Below are 23706 nucleotides of genomic sequence, written 5' to 3' on the forward strand. Positions count from 1 at the left end.
AGGCAACTCTGAGCTGAGCAAGGAGCTCAACGTGGGGCTTGATCCCATGACCACGAGATCATGACCTGAGCTGAAACCAAGAGCTGGAATGCTTAACCAACTGAGCCACCCAGGCAACCTTGGTGTATGATTCTTTTATTTCTTGACACACACACATAAATGGATCAAAAAATATGTTCACCTAGAAATACTGACTTCAACCAGAAATGCAAAAACAGGTAATCTGTGAGCTTAGATTTACTACAAGGCAGCATTGTCCACTTATATGCCCATGTTTCTAACCCAAGCTAAGAGGCTGGAAAAAGAAATCTGGAATAGTCCCAAGTGAATTTGGGAAGGCAGAGTAGTGATGAAATGTTGATTTCTCAGAAATGGTTTTAAGTGGGGAGCCTCTGATCCTACCTGGATAGTGCTTTTCTGTGGGTTTCTCAGCATGAGTCCAAACCTCACAAAGCACCTTCAAAGACTGGGTTGCCCAGTGTCACAAGTATGGCAGTAGGTCCAATAGGCTGGATACAGGGGCCATGTAAATAATGGTAAAAGCAAATCAAGGACCAGATGCTGAGACAGTCCCTTGTGCCTCACAGCTGGAAGTAGTTGAACTCTTAAGTAGTTTTCCGCTTCTTGGCAGATGGTCGTTCAAATACATCTCGTACCCCAGCTGCCTTCTGTTTAAAGAACTTTGTGTTCTGGGCACTCTCTTGGCCCCATGCTGAGTCAAAAGAGGTGGTGTCCTGATCCACAAGGTGGGTGTACTTGGTTCGACCAGAGCGCCCAAAGTTCTTGACCTGATCAAGGAAGGACAGATGATGAGTTATACCACCAAACATCAAGTCCTCAATGCATAACTTTTCTCTCATGTTCTTAAGGTAACCCATACCTGCATGACTTTGGGAAGAATGGTTTTGTTGAAGTGATCCTCCAGGGTAGGTGCACTGAAATCTCTCTTGTATACTTCTTCATCCTCATCCTGTAAAAAGAGTCTTATCAATCTTGTGGTTTTCATTACCCATACATTCAAACCACTAATTTATTAATCTCTACAACAAGGGATACAAAGAATGAGGGTACTAAACCTATTCAAGAGCTTACATCTAGTTGAGGAGATGATACTCCTTTCTCTTTGTGTTGTCTTTTTTTTTCTTCCTAAATGTGGATGTTTCCTGAAGGTTGGCTATATTCTCTCTGCACCCAGTATGTTCAGTCATATGATTTCAACTCTAGAAGCCTCTTAAATCTCATCCTGAATTTTCTACTGCCCACTATATAGTTAGCTTGGATATTCTGTTGGGACTTCAGACTCACATTTAAAGTGAAAAGCATTTCCCTAACCTTTTCAAATTGGCCTCTTTCTGATTTAACTTCTGTTATAGGGCCAACATTTTCTCAATTACCCAGATTCAGAATTTATGTAAACTTTGTGCATAATGAATTGCCACTTACAAATTCCAATTCCCTGGGTTGTTATAGTTTTTCTTAGAATCAACCTTACACACTGCTACTAGACTAATGTTTCTAAAACATACTTTCGTATCTCTGCCTTGCTCAAAAACTTCTGGTGATTCTGTTTTGTTAAATAAGCACAACTCCTCCTCTATAGTAGTCAAGGCCAAATACCATAAAGCTGTAATCTACCTCTCCTTGCCAATTCCCTTTACAGGTGATGCTTTTTGCCTCCACTCCTAGTACCTTCACCTGGAATGTCTTCCTCCTACTGAACTCAGAAAGGCTACACATCTTTTTTTTTTTTTTTTTTTTAAGATTTATTCATTTGACAGATAGAGATTACAAGTAGGCAGAGAGGCAGGCAGAGAGAGAGAGAGGAGGAAGCAGGTTCTGCGCTAAGCAGAGAGCCCGATGCGGGGCTCGATCCCAGGACCCTGGGATCATGACCTGAGCTGAAGGCAGAGGCTTTAACCCGCTGAGCCACCCAGGCGCCCCAAGGCTACACATCTTAAATGTGCCCTCCTTCATGTTTTCTCTCTCCATCTCCTACAAAGTAAAACATCTCCCTCTTCAGAAGTCCCACAGTATTTTCACTCATCCTTATGTCATAGTATAGTATATATGGCCTTAGCCTCATTTTTAGGTTGTAACCCATCTGAGAGTAGTAATTTTATATCCTATAGCAGTGTCAAACGGTAGTGCTCTTGGGGTTCCTGGTTGGCTCGGCTGGTAGACCATAAAACTTTTTTTTTTTAAAGACAGGGAGGGAGAGACACTGAGTGGGGAAGGAGAGGGAGAGACAGAATCCCAAGCAGGCTTCACGCCCAGAGGACAGCCCAATGTGGGACTTGATCTCACAACGCTGAGATCATGACCTGAGCCGAAATCAAGAACTGGACACTCAACTGACTGAGCCATCCAGGTGCCCCTAGACTGTGCAACTCTTAATTTCAGGGTTATGAGTTCAAGCCCCATGCTGGGCTCTGCATGGAGCACACTTAAAACAAAAAATGAGCATCTGGGTACAGAAAAGCTTTAAAGGTAAGAGTTTTTCTGAGATTTACTTTTCTCCTTGTTAGAAGCTGAGTCCCTCATTTAATCTCAGAAGGTATTTTAACTTCATTGTCCTTATCCGGGTGAGGAGAGTTCATTGAGTATATACACTAAAAGACTTTTACATAACTCTTATGTATCTTAGCTAGCAATGCACTGTTTCTCTCAGAAGCTTATTAAAGCTGCTCAAATGTGTAAGCAATGAAACTTTATGACTTTAAAGCAGTAAAGAAATAATTCAATCTCCAGTGACTCCAGTCTAGAAAACTACATGAGTCAGGACACTACATGATAAGCAAACATTTCCGGCTGAATAAACTGAAATTGATTTTGGAGGAGAGTAAGGAACCTTCCACTTAAGTTTAGATTTTATGGATATCTACAGTGAAAGGCAGGAATCTAGCTGCTGTAGGGACTTTTAGGGTTTGACAGTACAGCATTTAAAAAACAAGTCTGCTTTTTCATTCAAACTCACATTGCATCAGGTAATAATTTAACAAACCATATGCTATTACAATAATAAGTGCAATCAATTCTCCGATTTTCTTTCTTGACATCTCTCCATTAACAAATTATCACTGGTATAATCTAAATAATTTGGAAGACGCTCTCATCACTTTATACAGGGTTAACAGATTGCTATTTTGACCTTGGTCTTTATATGAAGAACAAAATCTTGATGGTATTACACATAATAGTTAAGATAATAAACCATATTCTTGGTTAGTTAGGCTTAATCACTTTCTGTCAGCTCAGAATGAAGTGAATTAAATTTCTGCCTCCCAAATACCTGCATAAACAGAATTTCTTACTTGGCTATGAATAGTGACCTCTAATTAATTTTAGGGATGTAAATAGTCTTTGTCAATATAATTCACTCTCTCTCTTTTTAGTTCCTCAATTCTTCTGTTATACCATTTTCTCCTGAGAGCTCGAGCCAAAAGAGAGAACAGTTGCTGCTACTTCTAAAATCCTGTTGCCAGTGCTTTTTCCTATTGGGTTTATATTCTTCAGAGGCAAAAAGCAAATGAGAAAACTGACCATTGGCAAGTAGAAGTAACATCTCAAGACCGTTTATTCTTGGGGGGAGAAAAGAACTCAAAAGTAATAAGTTATTTCTACAGCCCAACCTTCCCACTCCCTTTTCACTTACCATGAAGAAGGCACCCCGGTGATAATACTTCTGTAAGAACTTATATTTGCCCTTAACAGCTTTGTTGGTAATGACTTTGCCATTTGCTCGAAGCTCAGCTCGCCTCTCTTCCTCAGTCAGGTTTCGCATTCGTTCAATTTCTGCCTTCTCCTTCTCAAGCCTATACAGAGAACAAAACTATTTATTAGTATCATTCCCGCTTCAGAGACATTCAAATTATCTGAACACAATGGAGTCCCATCTCCTTTTAAGCATTATTCACTCTTTTTAATTCTAGCTATTGCCTGTTAAGAATTAAGATCAGGAGCCCTGGGGTGCCTGGTGGCTCAATGGGTTAAAGCCTCTGCCTTTGGCTCAGGTCATGATCCCAGAATCCTGGGATCAAGCCCTGCATTGGGCTCTCTGCTCAGTGGGGAGCCCGCTTCCTCCTCTCTCTCTGCCTGCTTCTTTGCCTACTTGTGATCTCTCTCTCTCTGTCAAATAAATAAATAAAATCTTAAAAAAAAAAAAAAAAGATCAGGAGCCCAACAAATAAAAAAGGTAAGGTGGTCTTCATTATTGCAAACTTCCAAAAGTTCATTCTAGCCTTTACAAGGTTCAGACATACTATTATGCTTGATTTTGCAGTATTAGTAATTCCCCTTTCCTAAAAAGCCTACTTGGCTTTAAAAAAAAATCAGAATTTAACATAACTGTGTTTCACATTTTATTGGTATTTTTAAAAAGTAATTGTGTATGTACTTAGTATCACAAACCAAGGGTTACCATCATTAATTAGACTGCAGTGACAAACCCTTTTTGGGGTGGGGGGGTCATAGATCCCCTTTCTCCAGAAAAACATAAATACACGTAATTTTGTATACAATTTTAAAGGGTACATGAACTCCTTGAAACCCAGGATTAAAAATCTTAGAAACTGCAGGCTGAGGACAGTGTTTTCTACTGATGGTTTCCCTTTGTAATCTGGGATTACCCTCTCCTAGTAATGTTCAAGAATGGGTGATGCAGAACTGATTCTGCTCTAACAATAGTGACTGTGGCGAATTATTTAAAGGGCCACAAATTCTTCACCTCAGAGTATGCATGCCTCTTTGGCAGAAATGACATGTGAACCTTAAATGACCTTGCCAGTTTCTACTTTTGCCCTCTTGGAATACTGTCATGAGACTGTTATATAAGAAAGTCAATCTAGCCCACTGAAGAAGTAAGGCAGTCTAGCATTAACTACTGGACATGTGAAATGATTTTTGGACACTAGAGCCCAGCCAATCCTCCAGCTGGATGCAATTGCATGGGAGAAACCAGGTGGAACCAGCAGAGGAACTGCTTAGCCAACTCGAAAACTGTGAGGAATAATCAATTGTTCCAAGTGACCAAATTTTGGATTGGGTTTTTATGCAAGAATAGATAACTGATTAACAGTGCATAACGTCTCTGTGTCTACTAGAAAACTACAGGGAGTATCAGCTGGTACTCTATCACAGAGAAATACTGACAAAGTGTTTCTTTTCCATGATTTCATTGTAATAAGGCACATTCCAATTATGGAAAACTCACTCAATTGCAGGAACCATAAAGCTGGAATGGAACTCACAGTCTGTGTTGAGCCTCAGAGGTACCCCACTAGGAACCCATCCCATTACCGATATTAAACTCTAGGTACAACTTATTACTCACGCTTCTCGATCTTCTCTGTCCCTCTTGATTCTCTTTAGCTCCCGAACTTTCCATGCCTCATATTCTTCCTCATCATTTTCATCATCAGTATTGAGAGCATCCAGTGCAGCCAGGGACCGCTTGTTCTCCTCCAGCTCTTTCTTGGTCTCCTCTTCTACAATCTAGGTAAGGAGAACAGTTCACCTATTGGATTTCCTTATTTTTCTCAGACAAACCAAAGTACACTCTGCCTCGTGTGCAATCGCCACAGCCACTCCCAGTACCTTGAGTGTGTATTTTCGCCTCTCCTCAGCCATGCGTTTTGCTTCCTGCTCCAGCTCCTTCTGTTTCAATGCTTCAGCCTCACGTTCTTGAACTGTTACTCGGTCCTTCCTGTAGCACGAGAGTCCTGTTAATTGCCCAAAGTCCTTAGAGTGGAGCTCTTTATCCTCTTAACTCAAGTGCCATCCAAATCAGACAAAGCCCAAAAATCGCTGGCTCTATTTTTTTCCGCAAAGAGTCAAAATTGGGAGTCACCCCAGGTATTCAGAGCATTAAAACTCCATTCATCTTTGAGAACTGCCTGAATAGCAAGAAACTGCTAGACTTTAAGTAGTAGGATTTCTTGTCATTAGGAAAGGATTAGGAATTCTCTCTTCAACTTTCATTTTGTCCTTTATAGGACCACGGGCAGATTATGTGCTCTTTAACTGGAAAGGGAGATGTGAAAACAAACTCAGGCTCTTTGTTAACACCAAGATATTCCACAGCAAATATTCTGCACAGGTAGGGAACTGGGCAGAGGACTTTCACTCAGTGCTGATACTTCAGAAGAGCATGAGATAGAAAAAAGGCTTCTATCCTGAGACCTGGAAAGTAGTCACTATGTGGATTCAGGCCTGGTTTGTGAGATACTTACTTTCGAATGAAGACAGGTTTAAGGCGAGGCTCCATCTCATCTTCACTGTCTGTGTATTCTTCATACTCAGATTCTGATTCTGACTCCTCCCCAGAACGTCCCTCATCTTCCACCTCCATGACTTCCATCTCTTCATTTTTTCTCTCCTGTGCTCGCTGACGCATCATGCCACGGCGCCTCTCTATTTCCTGTCAAGTCACGGGCCCAAGTCAGTCAACCCAATGACCTATGTTCTAAGGCAGCTTTTTATTTTCCCTTCATCACATTTAACAAATTCTGATAGGAGTAAATACAATTTACATCATTTTATTTTCAGTTCTATCTCCAACAAATAGGGAACCTTAGATCAGAGTTCTGCCAAAAGCAGCAAGCTTACTGCCTTCGGGAGCTCAACAAAGGAGAACAGCTGCCCAACTTTTTCTTGGGCCTAGAAGAACTTCCATTTTCCTTTTTTATACCTCATCATCAATTTCTTCTTCTTCTTCTTCACTGCTATCTTCTCGTTCCATGCGCCACGCATCTCCTTCCACTTCTGAGTCACTTTCCCCTACCACTTCAGGTTCCACTATTTTCCGATGTCGAGCCAATCTGAAAAACAGCATCTTCAAGTGTAACACCAGTGTCACAAAATGAGAGAGTATCAACCACATTTTTGTAGTCATAGAGCACCTGGAGGTTATGTTTGCTTTTATTAATACTGAAGCCTGAGGTGCAGATAAAAGAAAACAATTCAAAGTGTCAGAGCAAATAGTCAAGCTGAACCTAAAACCTTAAATGTAAGCTGAGGCATCATGAGGCACTGCAACAAACATATAGGTGCACTGGGATGGTTTTATAGCTCCAAGTAGTTAAGTTTCAACATCAGATCACACTGGGTTTCTTTTCAGCTGACATTGTTATCTTTGTGAAACTGAATTTTTGGTGGCTGTATAAAAAGCAACTACTGCATGCAGATCAATATGGAACAGGAAATGAATGACAGTGCCAATCTGATTCCAAGGTCTGAGAAGTAGTCAGTGTTCCAGAGGCACACAAACCCCACTAATAAGTAATTATGGTTATGTAAGAATGAAATAAAAGTGTTTTTTCTTTTATGTGTATTATATTTTTCAAATGGCTTTAAATGTTAGGACATGACTATTTACTGAATTATTTGGATCTAACTACTTAATAAAATAAACAGACCTGTGTAGGTCTAGGAGCTCCCTGAGAAAATTCCCGAGATAATATGAACTGTAAAGTTTGGGATCTTTGGTCTACTTCGTAAGGTAATGTCTCAATCAACACACAACATACCGAATCCTTCATTGGGAGGTTCCCTTTACTACCTGAGGCCATTCATTCATCAGGCCTTTTTTCCTACTTTATTGGTGTCATTCCCCTCATTAGCCTTTAGGAGAAGTGAATGAATTAAGTCAATTTCTCAAGTTTTAAGACCTCCTCTGCCCCTCAACAATCAACTAATGGTTTGTGTTTTCTGTTCTCTTAGTGAGTTAATTAGGGTTTTTGGACCAGAGGTAACCTGCTGTTTACTGGCTGCTACTTGCTGGTTGAATACTTTCGGTCATGTTATTTTCCTGACCCCTTTGTGCCTCAGTTTCCTCATTTGTAAATTGGGATAATATATACCTCATAAGGTTACTGGGTAGATTATATAAGAATTAGTAAATGTACTTGGAACAGAGACTGGCACATAATGAGTATTGTGCAAATATTAGCTATTATTGCTCTTGTTATTAACCTGTGGGGGTTTAGGTTCAAGGAAACCTAACACTAGTCATTACCTCTCCTCCACATCTTCACTAATACGGTTCTGCAAACGCCGCAGACGAGGGTCACTGGATGAATCCTCCTCCTGTTCCTCAGGCTCTGCTTCTTGTTCTTTGGCTTTCTTAATGAACTGAAATTCTTCATCCTCCTCATCTGAGGACTCCATAGGGGCATAGTCTGGCCTCTTTCCCGACACATAACGTTTTACCTTCACTTTCTCCATCGAAATCTCACCTGGGTGATAAAGACAACTTATTATGTTTCAGTAGCCTCTTTCCCAATGTCTTTCAACCTCTGCCTTTGCAGGTAGAGCCCTATATCTGGTAAACAAGAGTTAAAAGCAGAAGAAGAGAGCCACTATCCAACCATCTATTCATTCCTCTATTGGTGTTTCCAGATAAGACCAAGTCATAGGAAAACATTCTTGTGAATACCAACACTAATGATAAAGAAGGTGAGCCTGAATACAATGAAGTGGAGGAATACAGGCAGTGAAACCACAGAAAAAATTCCCCCCAGACAGGCAGACTACATCCATCACAAATTCATGCTATTCCAACTCAACTATATCCTTAAGGGAATTATTTGTAACAGTGCCCAGCACACAAGGGTGACTTAGGTGGGAACAGAAAATTAAAATGTTGCTCAATCCTCTTTTAGTTCCTCTGGAATTTTCTATGGCAGCCTTTATATCACCATATAACTCAAGCTTTTAATCTTATCTATTTCTACCTTTTCTTTTAGCTTATGTCCTATCAAAACTCCAAGATTACATGTCTCTCTCTTTTTAAAGATTTTATTTATTTGAGAGAACGAGCAGGTGAGAGATAAAGAGAGAGAGAGAAGAGAGAGTTACGAGCAGGAGGAGGGGCAGAGGGAAGAAGCAGCCTCGCTGGTGAGGACCCTGGGATCATGACCTGAGCTGAAGGCTGCCACTTAACCAACTGAGCCACCCAGGGGCCCCAAGATAACATCTTGTTTACAAATAGTAACAATTCCTGTGAATAAAGTGAAAACTAACCAAAACATTTTATAAGATGAATATAGTTTTGATAACCAAATTGGACAGTTCAAAGGAAAACTTTACATGAATTTCTCTTAATAAACATACATTAAAAAGTACTAAATGACATAATAGCAAATTTATTCCAGTAATGTAAAAGTAAACAAAAAATTCTAAGCCATCATGACCTCAAAGGATTTAGCTCAGGACCACAAGGATGGCGTAAGCTTAGAAAATTAATGGGAAAAAACATACTGTTTAAACTTTATATATTAAAAGTCACATAATCTTAACAATACAATAATCATTATGCTTAATGATAAAATATTAGAGGTATTCCTTTAAAAACCAGTAGGCATCTTTATGTTGTCCCTAACATACCTTCTAGTTAATGTTTTATTATGGTTCTAATTAGGACAATAAGAAAAAGAAGAAAGGGGTGCCTGGGTGGCTCAGTCAATTAAGCGTCTGCCTTTGGCTCAGGTCATGATCTCAGGGTCTGGGATCCAGTCCCGCATCAGGCTCCCTCTCTTCAGGGAGTCTGCTTCTCTTTCTCCCTTTCCCCCTCTACTCCACTCATTTTGTCACTCTCTCAAATAAATAAAATCTTAAAAAAAAAGAGAAAAGAAAAAGAGATAGAAGGATTAAAAAGGAAGAAGTAACTGTCATAATTCGCAGACTATGATTACCTATGTAGAAAATACAAGATAACAAACAGGCAAGCTAAAAAATGAATTCAGGGACAATACTAAATAAATGCTGGATATAAATAAGTGTACCTATGCATTAGCTACATAAATTAGAAAATAAAGTTTAAAAATACTATTTACAATAGTAACTAATCTACAAGATACCAAAAATTAAATTCAACAAATGATGTACAAGCCTTTTCAGAGGAAACTATATAATTATACTGGAAGATACAAAAGATCTAAATAAATGGAGAAATATATCATATTCAAGTATGAGAAGATGGCAACTGTGCCCAAGTTAATCAATAAATGCATGACCTATAATTTTAATGCAATTCTGTTAACAGTAGTCCCCAGGCTGATTCGAAAATCACATGGAAGAAAAGGAGGCCAAAAAGAACCAAGACAGTTCTGAAGAACCAGCTGAGGCTGACGACTTTAACATACCTCACCAAAGAAGATGCACAGATGGCAAATAAGCATATTTGCTTCAAATCATATGTTGTCAGGGAAATGCAAAATAAAATGAGATACTACTGCACATGTATTAGAATAACCAAACTAAAGAGCTCTCACAACACAACTGCTGGTGAGAATGTGGACTAACAAGAACTCTAATTTGTTATTGGTGGGAATTCAAAATGGCACAGCCACTTTGGAAGACAGTTTGGTGGTTTCTTATAAAACTAATCATACTCTACCAAGTGATCCAGCAATTGCACTCCTTGGTATTTACCTACATGTTGAAAACTAATGTCCACACAAAAACTTGCACACTGGTATTTATTTCAGCTTTGTTCATAACTGCCAAAACTTGGAAGAAACCAAAATGTCCCCTACTAGGTGAATGAATGAACTACGGTATGTCTACATGATGGAATATTATTCAGTGCTAAACAGAAATGAGCTATCAAGCCGACATAGAGGACACTTACAAACATATTACTAAGTGAAAGAAGCCAATCTGAAAAAGTTATACACTGTACGATTCCAAATACATGACATCTGGAAAAGGGAAAACTATGGAGACAGTAAAAAGACTGGTGGTTGCTAAGAGTTGGGTTGGGGGAGGGATGAATAGGCAGGGCACAGAGGATTTTCAGGGCAATGAAAATACTGTGTGTGATACTGTTGTAATGGATGTATGTCATTATACATTGTCTAAATCCATAGAATACATAATGCCAAGAGTGAACCTTATGTAGTCTCTGAGCGTTGTGTGTTAAATGTAGGTTCATCAAATGCAACACATGTATCACTCTAGTGGGGGATGTTGATAATGGAGGAGGCTATGCATGTGTGGGGGCAGAGGGTATATGGGAATTGTGAACCCAAACTGATCTAAAAAAATAAAGTCTCAGGGCACCTGGGTGTCTCAGTTGATTAAGAGTCTACCTTCAGCTCAGGTCATGATCTCAGGGTCCTGGGATCTAGCATTGGGCTCCCTGCTCAGCAGGGAGTCAGCTTCTTTCCCTCCCTCTTGCTCAAATCAATAAATTAAAATCTTGGAGCACCTGCATGGCTCAGTCAGTTAAGCATCTGCCGTTGGCTTAAGTCATGATTCCAGGGTCCTGGGATGGAGCCTTGCATCAGACTTCCTGCTCAGCAGGGAGCCTGCTTCTCCCTCTGCTTGCTGCTCCCCCTGCTTGTGCCCTCCCTCTCAGTGTCAAATGAATAAATAAAATCTTTTTTTTTTTTTTAAGATTTTATTTATTTATTTGACAGCGAGAGAGAGAGATCACAAGTAGGCAGAGAGGCAGGCAGATTGAGAGAGAGAGGGAAGCAGGCTCCCCGCCAAGCAGAGAGCCTGATGTGGGACTCGATCCCAGGACCCTGAGATCATGACCTGAGCCGAAGGCAGCGGCTTAACCCACTGAGCCACCCAGGCGCCCGAATAAATAAAATCTTAAAACAACAACAACAACAACAAAGCAGTGGAGAATGGATGGGCTAGTCAAACAATGGAACACTAGGGGTAGTTGGTTAACCATAAGGTAAACAGTAAAATTAGATCTCTGACGCCACCCCCCCCCCCCAAAATTCCAGATGGATTAAAGACCCACGTGTGATAAACACATCTTAAACACTTACATCCCTACTGGATTATAAGCTCCTTAAATTAGATCTGTCTTGCATAGTTGTATATTCAATCCTATTTCGTATACACAAATACTTAGATGACAGAAAGTATTTATAATTTGACTACCTATGATCTCAGTACAGGGAAGGATTTCTTACAAAATATACAAAACAACACAAGCTATTAAAGATAAAATTGATAAATCTGATAATACTAAAATTAAAAATGCCTATGAAACAAAAATGCCTATTAAACAGAATTTAACTCCAAATTAAAGTGAAAAGACAAGCCAAAAAAAAAACTAAGACAAAATAGGAAAAAGATCCAGATTTAGGATGAAGAAAAACTAAGTATAAAGTGGGTAAATGACAAAAACAGGTAATTTGGAGAAGAGAAAAACTAGAGAGGTGATAAATGCATGAAAATTCTTGTATCACTAGTAATCAGGGAAATGCAAATTAAAATGAGATATTTCATAATTAGATTGGGCAAAATTTAAAAATCTGATACAACCCAAGTATGCAGATGAATATATGGGAAATACAAACTCTTAATGCTCTCACAACACATTGTGGAGAGCAAGTGGAAAAAGCTATTTAGGTTGATGATGAACTTTTAGCAGTCTACCCCAGAGAAATTCTTAGTGCACTGAAGAGACACGTTTAAGAATGACAACTACAGTGTGTGTCTCGCTAGCTCAGTTGGTGGACCATGTGACTCGATCTAGGGGTCATGAGTTTGAGACCCATGTCTGGGGTAAAGATTACTAAAAAAAAAAAAAAAAAGGACAACTATAGCACTGTTTACAATAGGGAGAAAAAAAAAACCCACAACAACTTACTGTTCTTTAGTAAGGAATAAACTGTGGTTTAATTATACAATGGAATTTGTAAGTAGTTAAAATGAATGAATTAGCTCTTTGAGCTCTTTGAGCACTTTGAATTTAAGAAAAAGGCAAGTTGCACAAGAATACATACAGTATATTAAAAAAACAACAACTCAATTCTTTTCCAAATTCCTTCCTGTAAAAGGGACTCTTTAGTCTACCCCCCACCCCCCCACACACATGTAGTGTTCCTTTTTCTATCTGCACTGGAATCCTACTCATCCTGTAAGGATCAATTTTAATGCCACCTTCTTCAAGATGCTTTTCTTGATTACCTCAGTTTGAAGAGATTACTCCTTCTCTACCCTTCCACATCGTTTGATTTATATCACCTGTGTGACAGGAATCGCACATTGCTTAGAATGTGCCTCTTTTTGCATGTCTCACATCTACTACCATGAATTCTTTAAGGTTAAGGGCATTGCCTCACACAAGTGTGCATTCAACTTAATAGTCACAGCGTTGGTTAAAAGGAATAATAAGTTTAATAAGACATGGTTCCTGTCTCAAGGACGTTATGATCTTCGGATGCAGTAGAGGGAGACAGATACACAAAATAATGATGAGAGTTATAAAAGCAGCACAAACGTACTGCTAGGATAACAAAAGAGGGACTGTATCCCGCACAATGCCCTGCAAAAGCAGGCATTCACTATGTATATTAGTCTAATTTACCGGTGGAGGCCAAGGGAAGAGGGATCCTTGCTGTGAGGACAGACGGGCGATAGGAACAAGATGAGATGTAAGTGGGTCCCCTCCCCGCCCCCTCAGGCAACGCGATCGGGTGCGAGTTTGATGGTTCAAGTCGAAGAAATTAGGGGTCAGGGTAATAACGGTCGGGGGATTGGGGTGGTCTGCTGGGGTAGGTTTGGAGTATGCTGGCGAAGGAGGAGGTAAGATCCGATTGGAAAACGGCTCAGCACCGTACCTTTTTCATTGCGAACCGGGACGGCTCCAGCCGTAGACTGAATGGGCGGTTGTTTCATGAGAGCGCTTGGGACCGACATGTTGATGGCAGCGGCGGTGACTCCCGAAACTTCAGTGATTCCAAACAGCGAACAGCAACAACGTCAACGAACAGGGGGAAGAACAACAACAACAAAAAAACACCTCTTCTCCTAGAAGTACTGGACACCGCTGCGCGACAGACAGAAACTCCACTTACGGCTGAGCTAGAGAAACCGGAAATATGGGGCCAGAGGATTCTGGGATTGTGGGCGGCGAGTCTGTTACTGCGCATGTTCTTATACCGGTCTGGCATCTTAAGTCTTGCAGTGCTTGGACGTCGCTTCTGGCGGGAAGTTGTTGACTATTGGGCTTTGCTGTTAAAAATCCTGTGTCGAGGCAGTTCCGAATTACGGGTATCTTTTGTTAGCTTGGTTTGAACTCGAGGAAGCTGGGATAGTGATGAATAAGGAATTGACCAGATAGTGAAGGGCAGTTTGTCCCGACTTTTGAAAACTAAGCATTGGAGTGTAATGAGAATAGGAGTCCTGCCTAGTAGCACCTGATTAGCTCAGTTGATGAGGCTGAGTGGGTTGTGGTAAGGTATTTTTTCGTCACGCGAGGGCAGCTGGTAGTGATTTAGGCCATTGCCATGGAAAAATCCCCCAAGGGGCCTGGAGCATTGCCTGAAGTCAGAAGAGTGTGCTTTTTGGCTTTCCAGTTTTTTCAGTTTCTCAGGACCGTCTATTAAAACATTCCTGGCTAGACAGTGTTTGTATATAAGTACATAAGTAACTATTAAGTACTTGCTGTGTTTACTGTGCTTAGCTCTCTAAGGAGTATGGAATATTGTTTAAAGGCTTGAATTTTATTTAGGAAGTCTTCTAAGGCTTGGTGACAGAAGCAATCACAGTTTCCTACCTGGGATTGTAAAAATAATACTGGCTTAAAGGAAATCGGAACACATTTGACCATAGAAAGGATTTTATAAGTGTGGTAGGGAGAGATGGGACAGCATGAACAAAGTCTGGCAGTCCAGAAATAGCATGATATATATATATATATTTATATATATATATATTTCCGTGTTATATATTCACGTGTTATAGACTCAAATTTAGTGATAAAATCAAGCATTTCCGTGTTATATATATATATATATATATATAACACGGAAATGCTTGATTTTATCACTAAATTTGAGTCAAGGAGTGGTTAAATTTTGGCAAGTATCAGGTGGTGGAGAGCCCTGCTGTTACTGTTAATAGGATTAGTTCTCAAATTACTTCACTTGTGTTGTAAAATTGGGTTTAGGCTGGGAGGGGAAATAAAATTGTACAAGGCTTGAGCAAAGAACAGTGGAGGACTGATGTAAACAACCAAGGAAACAGTTTGGGGCTAGAAAGAAAAGAATCTTTAAGATAGAGTAGGTAGAAAAAAAAAAAAAGATAGAGTAGGTAGAAATTTGTATTTTGAATTTAACAGCTCCAAAACCATGCTGTCCGGAGGGAGTAAATATGATGGGAAAACAATTGTTTTGACTCAGGGCAACTCAGAGAACGCGGGGTGGGGGATGCTATGGCTGTGACTGTAAGAAATACAGGGTACTAAAATCTTATTTGTTGCTCTGTGATACAAAAATGATTTGATTATCACAACTTTTCCCCAGCCTTTGGGCTTTGTAAAGTCATCATTAGGATCTTGGTTAACTCGTGGGCAGATGATGAGGTTAAATTTAAAACAGCTGAAGTTACCAGCTCTTGAAAAAAATCGAAATGCTTCCCTTCCTAGGAAGAAGGTAATATGGTAGCCATAGGGCATAATTTTCTTGTGGTGAGGCTATAAGTAACCCGGGGCCCAGGTAAAGGCTGCCGGTTGATTTCGATTTTCTAGCCCGTCTATTCATACGGCATCTAAGTGCGTCTGACTCTCTTCCAGGCTCACATTGCAAGGCAAGGTGTTTTTTTTTTTCTCAGCAGAAGCGCCAGTGTTTTTCAAAGCGAGATACTGGCATCAGCAGCATCCCAAAATACCGGAATCTAAGGTAAAAATGTGTATTCGGTCCAATCGCATCTCTACAGAATTTGTTTGGGGTGACGCTGGTGTGCTTGATGCGTGCCCCTCCCCCTCCGGCCAGCTGGCGTCAGAGCGCGCTGAGCTGCTCGCCAGGCCCCGCCCCAGCCCCGTGCTCCTCCCTTTGCCCTCCCCGCGCCTCCCGCCTCAATGTTGGCGGGAAGACGCCAGCTGCTAAGCCGCGGAAAGATGTCGGGGTCGCGCGCGGGCAGTGAGGAGAAGGTGGGCTCCAGACAGCGACTCCAGATGAAGGTGAGAACCGACTTGTTGCTTTCGGGTGCACTCCTTCCTCAGTGTTTACTGAGGGATTGCCCGGAGCAGGCCCGGGAGGGCACGAAGACTTGGCACTCACCACCTCCACACTGCGGAACCAGTTCCCGCTCCTTGGGGCATCTCTCAGCGTAACGGGTTTTTCGGGGACGTTGTTTCAAAAGATAATCGGGGATCCCGGCCGTTTTCCTCTGTGGAAACTTCAGCGTTGGGGAAGGTTCTTATCAATAAGCCCGGAAATAGGGGCAGGATGATCAGGGACTCTGCGTCTGCCTTTAGGGCAGTTATTGTTGTCTTCCGACTCTGGAGACAATTCCAGTTACTCCGAAGGTGACAGTTGGGGTAGTCTCAGTTACAAATGTAGTCATTATTACTACGTTATTATTGGTTAGCAGAGTTCTTGGTAAAAAATACACCCAGTATAATAAATACTTCAATTCAGGTTAATGAGTTAAGTATCTAGATTTTGGTGGGGGCAAAAGTTTGCTTACAGGCTTTTTGTTATGAAATAGGAATTAGATATATTTATACAGACCTGTAAGAAGAGGCATAGGACCTGGAATTCTAATGCTCTTTTCTTTTATTGGCCTGAATAGGTGAATGAATATAAAGAAAACCAAAACATCACTTGTGTATCTCTGAGACCAGTACAGACTACAGTTTTAGGAAAAACACCTAAGGTGTATCTTGTTCCCTTTTCACTCAGTAATTACAAGCCAGACCAATTTAAGCCCCCTAAGTCCCTACTGGATAAGGATTTTGACAATGAAGTTGCATGTAAGAAATGTAAGAAGACTGAAATAAGGAAAACTTGCAAAAGGATTTTAACTCCAAGGATGGAAGGCACATCTTCCAAGGCAGAATCCACTCTGCAAAAATCATCTTTAGATGTTTATACTGAAAGTAACAAGCGACAATACAGTAGCACTTCGGATACAATGATTGTCAGTGTTGATATGGAAAGCAGTCACGATCTAGACAGTGATGAAGATACCACACCAGGCTTGGTAAGAATTTAATTACTAGCTTATTAAAATTTTTATTTTAAAATTTGAAATTCTGATAAGCTAAGGTTGTCCAGGGTTCATGTATGTTTAATTGAAATTTTATTTTATTTATGTATTTTTTAAAGATTTATTTATTTATTTGACAGAGAGAGATCACAAGAGAGGCAGGCAGAGAGAGAGGAAGGGAAGCAGGCTCTCCGCCAAGCAGAGAGCCTGATGCGGGACTCGATCCCAGCATCCTGAGATCATGACCCGAGCTGAAGGCAGCGGCTCAACCCACTGAACCACCCAGGCGCCCGAAATTTTATTTTTTAAATGTTGAACACACCTTCCTTGGTTAATTTTGCTCTTGGTTTTGATTTGTCAAGGAGAGAACTGACTTAATTTTTTTTTTTTTTAAAGATTTTATTTGTTTATTTGACAGAGATAGAGTGTGCAAGTAGGGGGAGTGACAGGGAGAGGGAGAAGCAGGCCCCCTTCTCAGTAGGGAGCCTGATGTGGGGCTTGATTTCAGGATCCTGGGATCATGACCTAGGCTGAAGGCATATGCTTAACCCACTGAGCCACCCAGGCACCCCTAATCTTATTCTGTTTCCCTTTTTTTCCTCTCAGTTTCTTGTGGATATTTTTTTTTCAAGATTTTATGTATTTATTTGACAGAAAGAGATCACAAGTAGACAGAGAGGCAGACAGAGACAGGGAAGCAGGCTCCCTGCCGAGCAGAGAGCCAGATGCGGGACTCTATCCCAGGGCCTTGAGATCATGACCTGAGCCAAAGGCAGCGGCTTAACCCACTGAGCCACCCAGGCGCCCCTCTTGTGGATATTTTTGAATTTATATATACTTTATGGTGTCTTGCTCACCTTTACATATTTATGCACAATGTGCCCGAAGAAGTTGGCCTGTGAGACATACAGCATTTGAGTGACCCTTGATGTGAGGGTAGGAAAATTATCATTAATTGCTTATAATACCTGAATAATAGTTCCTCTAAATACAAAGAGGAGAAATATGGAGTAGAGAAGATACATGAGAAACACTTGTTAGTTTTATTGAAGATAATAGTTTGAATCAGTTTAAGGAATCAAGCGTCTAATTTTTGGATTTCTGTTGCTTACCAGGAATGTTATACTTCACTTAAAGTGACAGATTTTTGTGCAAGATAAGATAAAACCGTACCACATGTCAAAATGGAGCAGAAAATGATGATAGGGGAAAGGAAGATAGGATAATTCTGGTGGTGTTCTTTTGAAATAGGAGTGTTCTTTTGAAATAGGAATTCAATTTATGCTTTACTGTCTCGGGTGAGAACTGGGACTGTTGGGGCGCCTGGGTGGCTCAGTGGGTTAAGGCCGCTGCCTTCGGCTCAGGTCATGATCCCAGGGTCCTGGGATTGAGTCCCACATTGGGCTCTCTGCTCTGCAGGGAGCCTGCTTCCTCCTCTCTCTCTGCCTGCCTCTCTGCCTAGTTGTGATTTCTCTGTCAAATTAATAAAATATTAAAAAAAAAACTGGGACTGCTGGTGGGACAGTATAGGTCAGTCTTACTGCATTGGACTGGGGGTTGAAAGCCTAGGTTTTAGATGTGGCTACTTCTAAGAAACCTTGTGTTTTTAAGCATATCACTCTGCAGTAAGGAGATTGGATAAGATCAGTGCTTCTCAGACTCCAGCCTGTATCAGAATTTCCTGGAGGGTTTTTATTTTTTTATTTTATTTTTTTAAAATTTAATTTAATTTTTTTTTTCAGTGTTCCAAAATTCATTGTTTATGCACCACATCCAGTGCTCTACGCAGTACGTGCCCTCCATAATACCCGCCACCAGGCTCACCCAATCCCCTACCCCTCCCCTCCAAAACCTTCAGTTTGTTGCTCAGAGTCCACAGTCTCTCTTGGTTTGTCTCCCCCTCCTGGAGGGTCCTGGAGGGTTTTTTTTTTATTTTTATTTTTTAAGATTTATTTATTTATTTGACAGAGAGAGAGAGAGAGTGAAAGAGGGAGCACAAGGTGGGGGAGTGGGAGAGGGAGAAGCAGGCCTCCCACAGAGCAGGGAGCCCGATGCGGGGCTAGATGCGGGGCTCGATGCGGGGCTCCATCCCAGGACTCTGGGATCATGACCTGAGCCGAAGGCAGACGCTTAACGACTGAGCCACCCAGTCGCCCCTCCTGGAGGGTTTTTAAAACTTCATTGCAGGACTCTACTACTAGAGTTTCTTTCTTTCTTTTTTTTTTTTTTTTTCTACCACTAGAGTTTCTGATTCAGAAGTTTTGGAGTGGGGTAAAGAATTGGCATGTCCAACATAGTTTCCTAGAGATGCTGGTATTGTTGGTCTGGAAGGTCATTTTGAGAACCACTGGATTAGATTATCTTTTTGGCCTCTTCAACTATATGATTCTGAGTATATGAAGCTAGTGTGAAGTAGATTTTATTTTTTAAGGTTTATTTAAAAAATTTTTAAATTGTTTTTTAATGTACGTTGCAGTCAACATACAATGTTAACATTAGTTTTAGGTGTACCATATAGTGATTCAGCAATTCTGTACACTACTCAGTGTTCATCATGGTAAGTGTACACTTAATCCTCTTCCCTTCACCTATTTCACCCATTCCCCACCCACCCCTTCTCAGGCAACCATCTGTTTTCTATAGTTAGGAATCTGTTTCTTGGGTTTTCTCTCTTTTTTTCCTTTGCTTATTTGTTTTGTTTCTTAAATTCCATATATGAGTGAAATCATATGGTACTTTATCTGACTGATTACACTTAGTGTTATACTCTCGAGCTCCATCCATGTTGCTGCAAATGGTAAGAGTTCATTCTTTTTCATGGCTGAATAATATTCCATTGTATATATGGATACACACACACTCTGCACCTTTTTTTTTTTTTTAAGATTTTTATTATCTTTAAGTAATCTCTATACCCAATGTGGGGCTCAAACTTAAACAACCACAAGATCAAGAGACACATACTATCGTGACTGAGCCGGCCAGTCACTCCCCAGATCTTCTCTGTCCTTTCATATATTGATATTTTAGTTTGGTCTAAGGAAACACGGTCAGAAATTAGAACATTAGGAATTAAAGTATTGAAACTAATCAAGCAGAGTCATACATGCCCAGCATATATTTAAATTTAAGATTTTTAAGCTGAAGGTTCTAGCATCTTTTTTTTTTTTTTTTTTAAGATTTTATTTATTTGTCGGAGAGAGAGAGGGCACAAGCAGGGGGAGTGGCAGACAGAGGGAGAAGCAGATTCTCTGCTGAGCAAAGAGCCAGATGCAGGACTTGATCTTAGGACCTCAGGGAAGGCAGATGCTTCACTGACTGAGCCAGCCAGGTATCCCGAGGTCTAACATCTTTATGGGACATTTTATCCTTTTTCTTTTCATTAGTTATCTTTTTGGAGCAAAATGACTAAGACTTTATGGTACCATGCTTTAGAAACAATATATATATATTTTTAAAGATTTTATTTATATATTTGACAGATCACAAGTAGGCAGAGAGGCAGGCAGAGAGAGGGGGAAGCAGGCTGAGCAGAGCAGCCTGACGCAGGGCTCGATCCCAGGACCCTGAGATCATGACCTGGGCGGAAGGCAGAGGCCCAATCCACTGAGCCACCCAGGCACCCTAAACAATATTTTATTTATAAGCTTATTTCTTCCCCAAATGAGGGAAGGCTTTTGTCGCATTATAGACAAGTGTCTTTACCTGTAAGTCAAAAATTTTAGGGGCACCTGGGTCGCTCAGGTGGTTAAAGCATCTGACTCTTCATTTCAGCTCAGGTCATGATCTCTTGGAAGGGGAGATTGAACCCAGCCTCTGGACTCTGTGCTCAGTGGGGAGTCTGCTTGAGATTCTCTCCTTCTGATCCTCCCCCTACTTGTACTCCCTCTCTAAAATGAATAAATCTGTAAAAAAATTTTTACTGTATTTTCTGGGAAACTTGCTAAATTTTATCTCCAAGCACTTTAAAAAAAATATTTTATTTATGTTTAACAGAGAGAGAATGAGAGGGAATACAAGCAGGGGGAGCTGCAGGCAGGCAGAGGGAGGGGGAGAAGCAGGCTTCTCGCGGAGCACGGAGCCCAGTGTGGGGTATGATCCCAGGACACTGGGATCATGACCTGAGCCGAAGGCCGCCACTTAACCGACTGAACCACCCAGGTGCCCCTCCAAGCACTTTTATTAAGTATTTTAACTTCACAGGGACTCCTGGGTGGTTCAGTCAGTTAAATATCTGCCTTCGGCTCAGGTCATGATCCCAGGGTCCTGGGATGGAGTCCCCCATCTTGCTCAATTTCTCCCTTTACCTGATGCTCCCCCTTGCTGTGCTCTCTCTCTCTCTGACAAATAAATAAAAATCTTTACATTAAAAAATTATTTTAATTTCACAGAGCATTTTTCTTTTTTTTTTTTTTTTAAAGATTTTATTATTTGACTGAGAGAGATCACAAGTAGGCAGAGAGGCAGGCAGAGAGAGCAGGGGAAGCAGGCTCCCTGCTGAGCAGAGCGTGGGATGCTGGGCTCTATCCCAGGACCCTAGGATCATGACCTGAGCCAAAGGCAGAGGCTTAACCCATTGAACTACCCAGGCACCCCTCACAGGGCATTTCTTAACAGTTTTAAGTTTCGAGAACATTTTGGGCTTAGAGAAGAGTTGCAAAAATAGTACAGAGAATTCTTTTTTTTTTTTTAAAGGTTTTATTTACTTAATTGACAGATCACAAGTAGGCAGAGAGGGGGGTGGGGGTGGGAAACAGACTCCCCACTGAGTAGAGAGCCCAACGTGGGGCTCGATTCCAGGACCCTGGGATCACGACCTGAGCCCAAGGCAGAGGCTTTAACCCACTGAGCCACCTAGTACAGAGAATTCTGATACTTCTTTCACCTGTCTTCCTCTTGTGTTAATATCATACATAACTGTAGAACGTTTACCAAACTAAGAGATTAACCTTGCTACAATAATATTAACAGTACAGAATTTATTAGGATTTCGCCATTTTTTTTTTTTTACTAATGCCACTACTCTGTTCCAGTATCCAGTCTAGGATTGCACAGTGCATTTCATAGCCGTGTTTGTGTAGTCTCCTCCAATCTGTGACAGTTCCTCAGTCGTTCATGACCTTGGCACTTCTGAAGAGTACTGAATAGTTATTTTGTGTAATGTTCCTCTATTTGGGTTTGTTTGCTGTTTTCTTGTAATTAGATTAAGGTTTTGCATTTTTTTTGGAGGAGTACTACAGAACTACAGAAGTGAATGTACTCTCCTTAGTGTGTCAAGTCAGGGTGTACTTGATATATTTTACTGGTGATATTGATATGGATCACTTGGCTAAGGTGGTTTTTGTCAGGATTCTCCAATGGAAACAGTATTTTTCCCTTTGTAATTAATATTTTGAAGGAGATACTTTGAGACTATGCATATATCTAGTTTCTGTCATCAAGCATATATTTATTTTTTTAATTGAGATATAATTCACATAACATAAAATTTGCTATTTAAAAGTATACAGTTTGGTAGTTTTTAGTATATATACAAGATTGTAAAGTCATCCCTGCTATCCAGTTTCAGAACTTTTTTTTCACTATGAAAAGAAACCTGTACCCATTAGCAGTGACTACCAGCTCCTTCATTTCCCTAACTCAGCTGTGGAAACCATAAATCTACTCTCTTTCTCTATAGATTTGCCTATTCCAGACATTTCATATAATTGGAATCATATGATATGTAGCTTCTTGCATCTGTCTTCTTTGACTTAGCATAATGTTTTCAGGGTTCATTCATGTTGTAGTATGTACTTGATTCCTTTTTATGGGTGACTAATATTCTATTGTATGGATATACCACATTTCATTTATCCATTCATCAGTTGGTGAACATTTGGGTTGTTCCACTTTTTTGCTGTTATTAGTATTGCTGCCACAAACTTTTGCTTATGTGTTTTGCTGAACATATGTTTTCCATTATTTTGGGTATATATCCAGGTGTGAAATTGAAATATGATCAACTGTGTTTAACTTATTGAGAAACTGTAAAATTATTGACCAGACTGACTGCATCATTTTTACATTACCAGTAGCAATGCATGAAGAATCTACTTCCTTTACACCTTTGCCAATACTTGTTATTTATCTTTCCTAAAAATTAAAAAAAAATTGATTGTAAAATACACAATATAAAATTTAGCACCTTAACCATTTTTAAAGGTACAGTGTAGTACTTTATGTTGTTTATTTATATTGTTGTGAGACCAATCTCCAGAAACCCTTTCATGTTGAAAAACTGAAACTCTGTGCCATTAAATAACTTCCCATTTCCTTCCTCCTGCCATCCCCTGGCAGCTACCATTCTACTTCGTGTCTCTTTGAATTTGACTAGTATAGGTACCTCATAAAAGTGGAATCATGGTATTTGTCTTTTTGTGACTGGCTTATTTCATTTAACATAATGTCCTTAATTATTCATACTTTTTTTTAATTAAAAATTTTGGAGGGACATAGGGGCAGAGGGAGAGGGAGAAAGAGAATCTTAAGCAGGCTCCATGCTCAACATGGAGCTGACCCAGTCTCAATCTCATAACTCTAAGATCCTGAGCTGAAATCAAGAGTCAGATGCTTAACTGACTGAGCCACCCAGGCCCCCCCCATATATATATATTTTTTTTAATTGAGTAAATTCTAGGGCCAGTGAGGGGCTTGAACTCCTCATAACCCTGTTATCAAGAACTGCATGCTCTACCAACAGAGCCA

The 23706-nt window shown here is 40.4% G+C and overlaps 2 protein-coding genes across 10 annotated transcripts in view; one reads left to right on the forward strand and one right to left on the reverse strand.

The window, feature by feature from the left end:
* Window positions 1-119: 119 nt before the first annotated feature.
* Window positions 120-13841, reverse strand: MFAP1 (microfibril associated protein 1). Its single transcript, XM_046008389.1, has 9 exons — window positions 13587-13841; window positions 8012-8231; window positions 6686-6815; window positions 6228-6415; window positions 5593-5701; window positions 5330-5490; window positions 3653-3812; window positions 881-970; window positions 120-788 (listed from the first exon to the last, which is right to left on the reverse strand). Exons 1-9 carry the CDS (start codon window positions 13663-13665, stop codon window positions 606-608), a joined length of 1320 nt encoding a protein of 439 aa, XP_045864345.1. The 5' UTR covers window positions 13666-13841; the 3' UTR covers window positions 120-605.
* Window positions 13842-13924: 83 nt separating this feature from the next.
* WDR76 (WD repeat domain 76) overlaps window positions 13925-23706 on the forward strand; it is a 62333-nt gene continuing 52551 nt past the window's right edge. Inside the window, exons 1-3 of one of the 9 annotated variants that reach the window (XM_046009979.1) lie at window positions 13925-14019; window positions 15580-15928; window positions 16543-16953. In XM_046009979.1, coding sequence (XP_045865935.1) covers window positions 15827-15928; window positions 16543-16953 — 513 coding nt within the window. In that variant the 5' untranslated portion in view covers window positions 13925-14019; window positions 15580-15826. Of the gene's footprint in view, window positions 14020-14862; window positions 15929-16542; window positions 16954-23706 lie in introns of those variants that run through there. The other 8 variants (XM_046009982.1, XM_046009984.1, XM_046009986.1 and 5 more) reach the window with 8 other exon arrangements.

This window comes from Meles meles, chromosome 6 (assembly GCF_922984935.1).
Source record: "Meles meles chromosome 6, mMelMel3.1 paternal haplotype, whole genome shotgun sequence".
NCBI classification, from domain to species: Eukaryota; Metazoa; Chordata; class Mammalia; order Carnivora; family Mustelidae; genus Meles; species Meles meles.

What these genes read in the sequence shown, in the direction of transcription:
- MFAP1 (XM_046008389.1), bottom strand. Translation starts at nt 13,665, where the DNA reads ATGTCGGTCCCAAGCGCTCTCATGAAACAACCGCCCATTCAGTCTACG. An exon ending in AGTGAAGATGTGGAGGAGAG is followed by an intron (nt 6,816 to 8,011) that starts GTAATGACTAGT and finishes GCTGTTTTTCAG; the next exon opens with ATTGGCTCGACATCGGAAAA. An exon ending in AAGAAGAAATTGATGATGAG is followed by an intron (nt 6,416 to 6,685) that starts GTATAAAAAAGG and finishes GTGACTTGACAG; the next exon opens with GAAATAGAGAGGCGCCGTGG.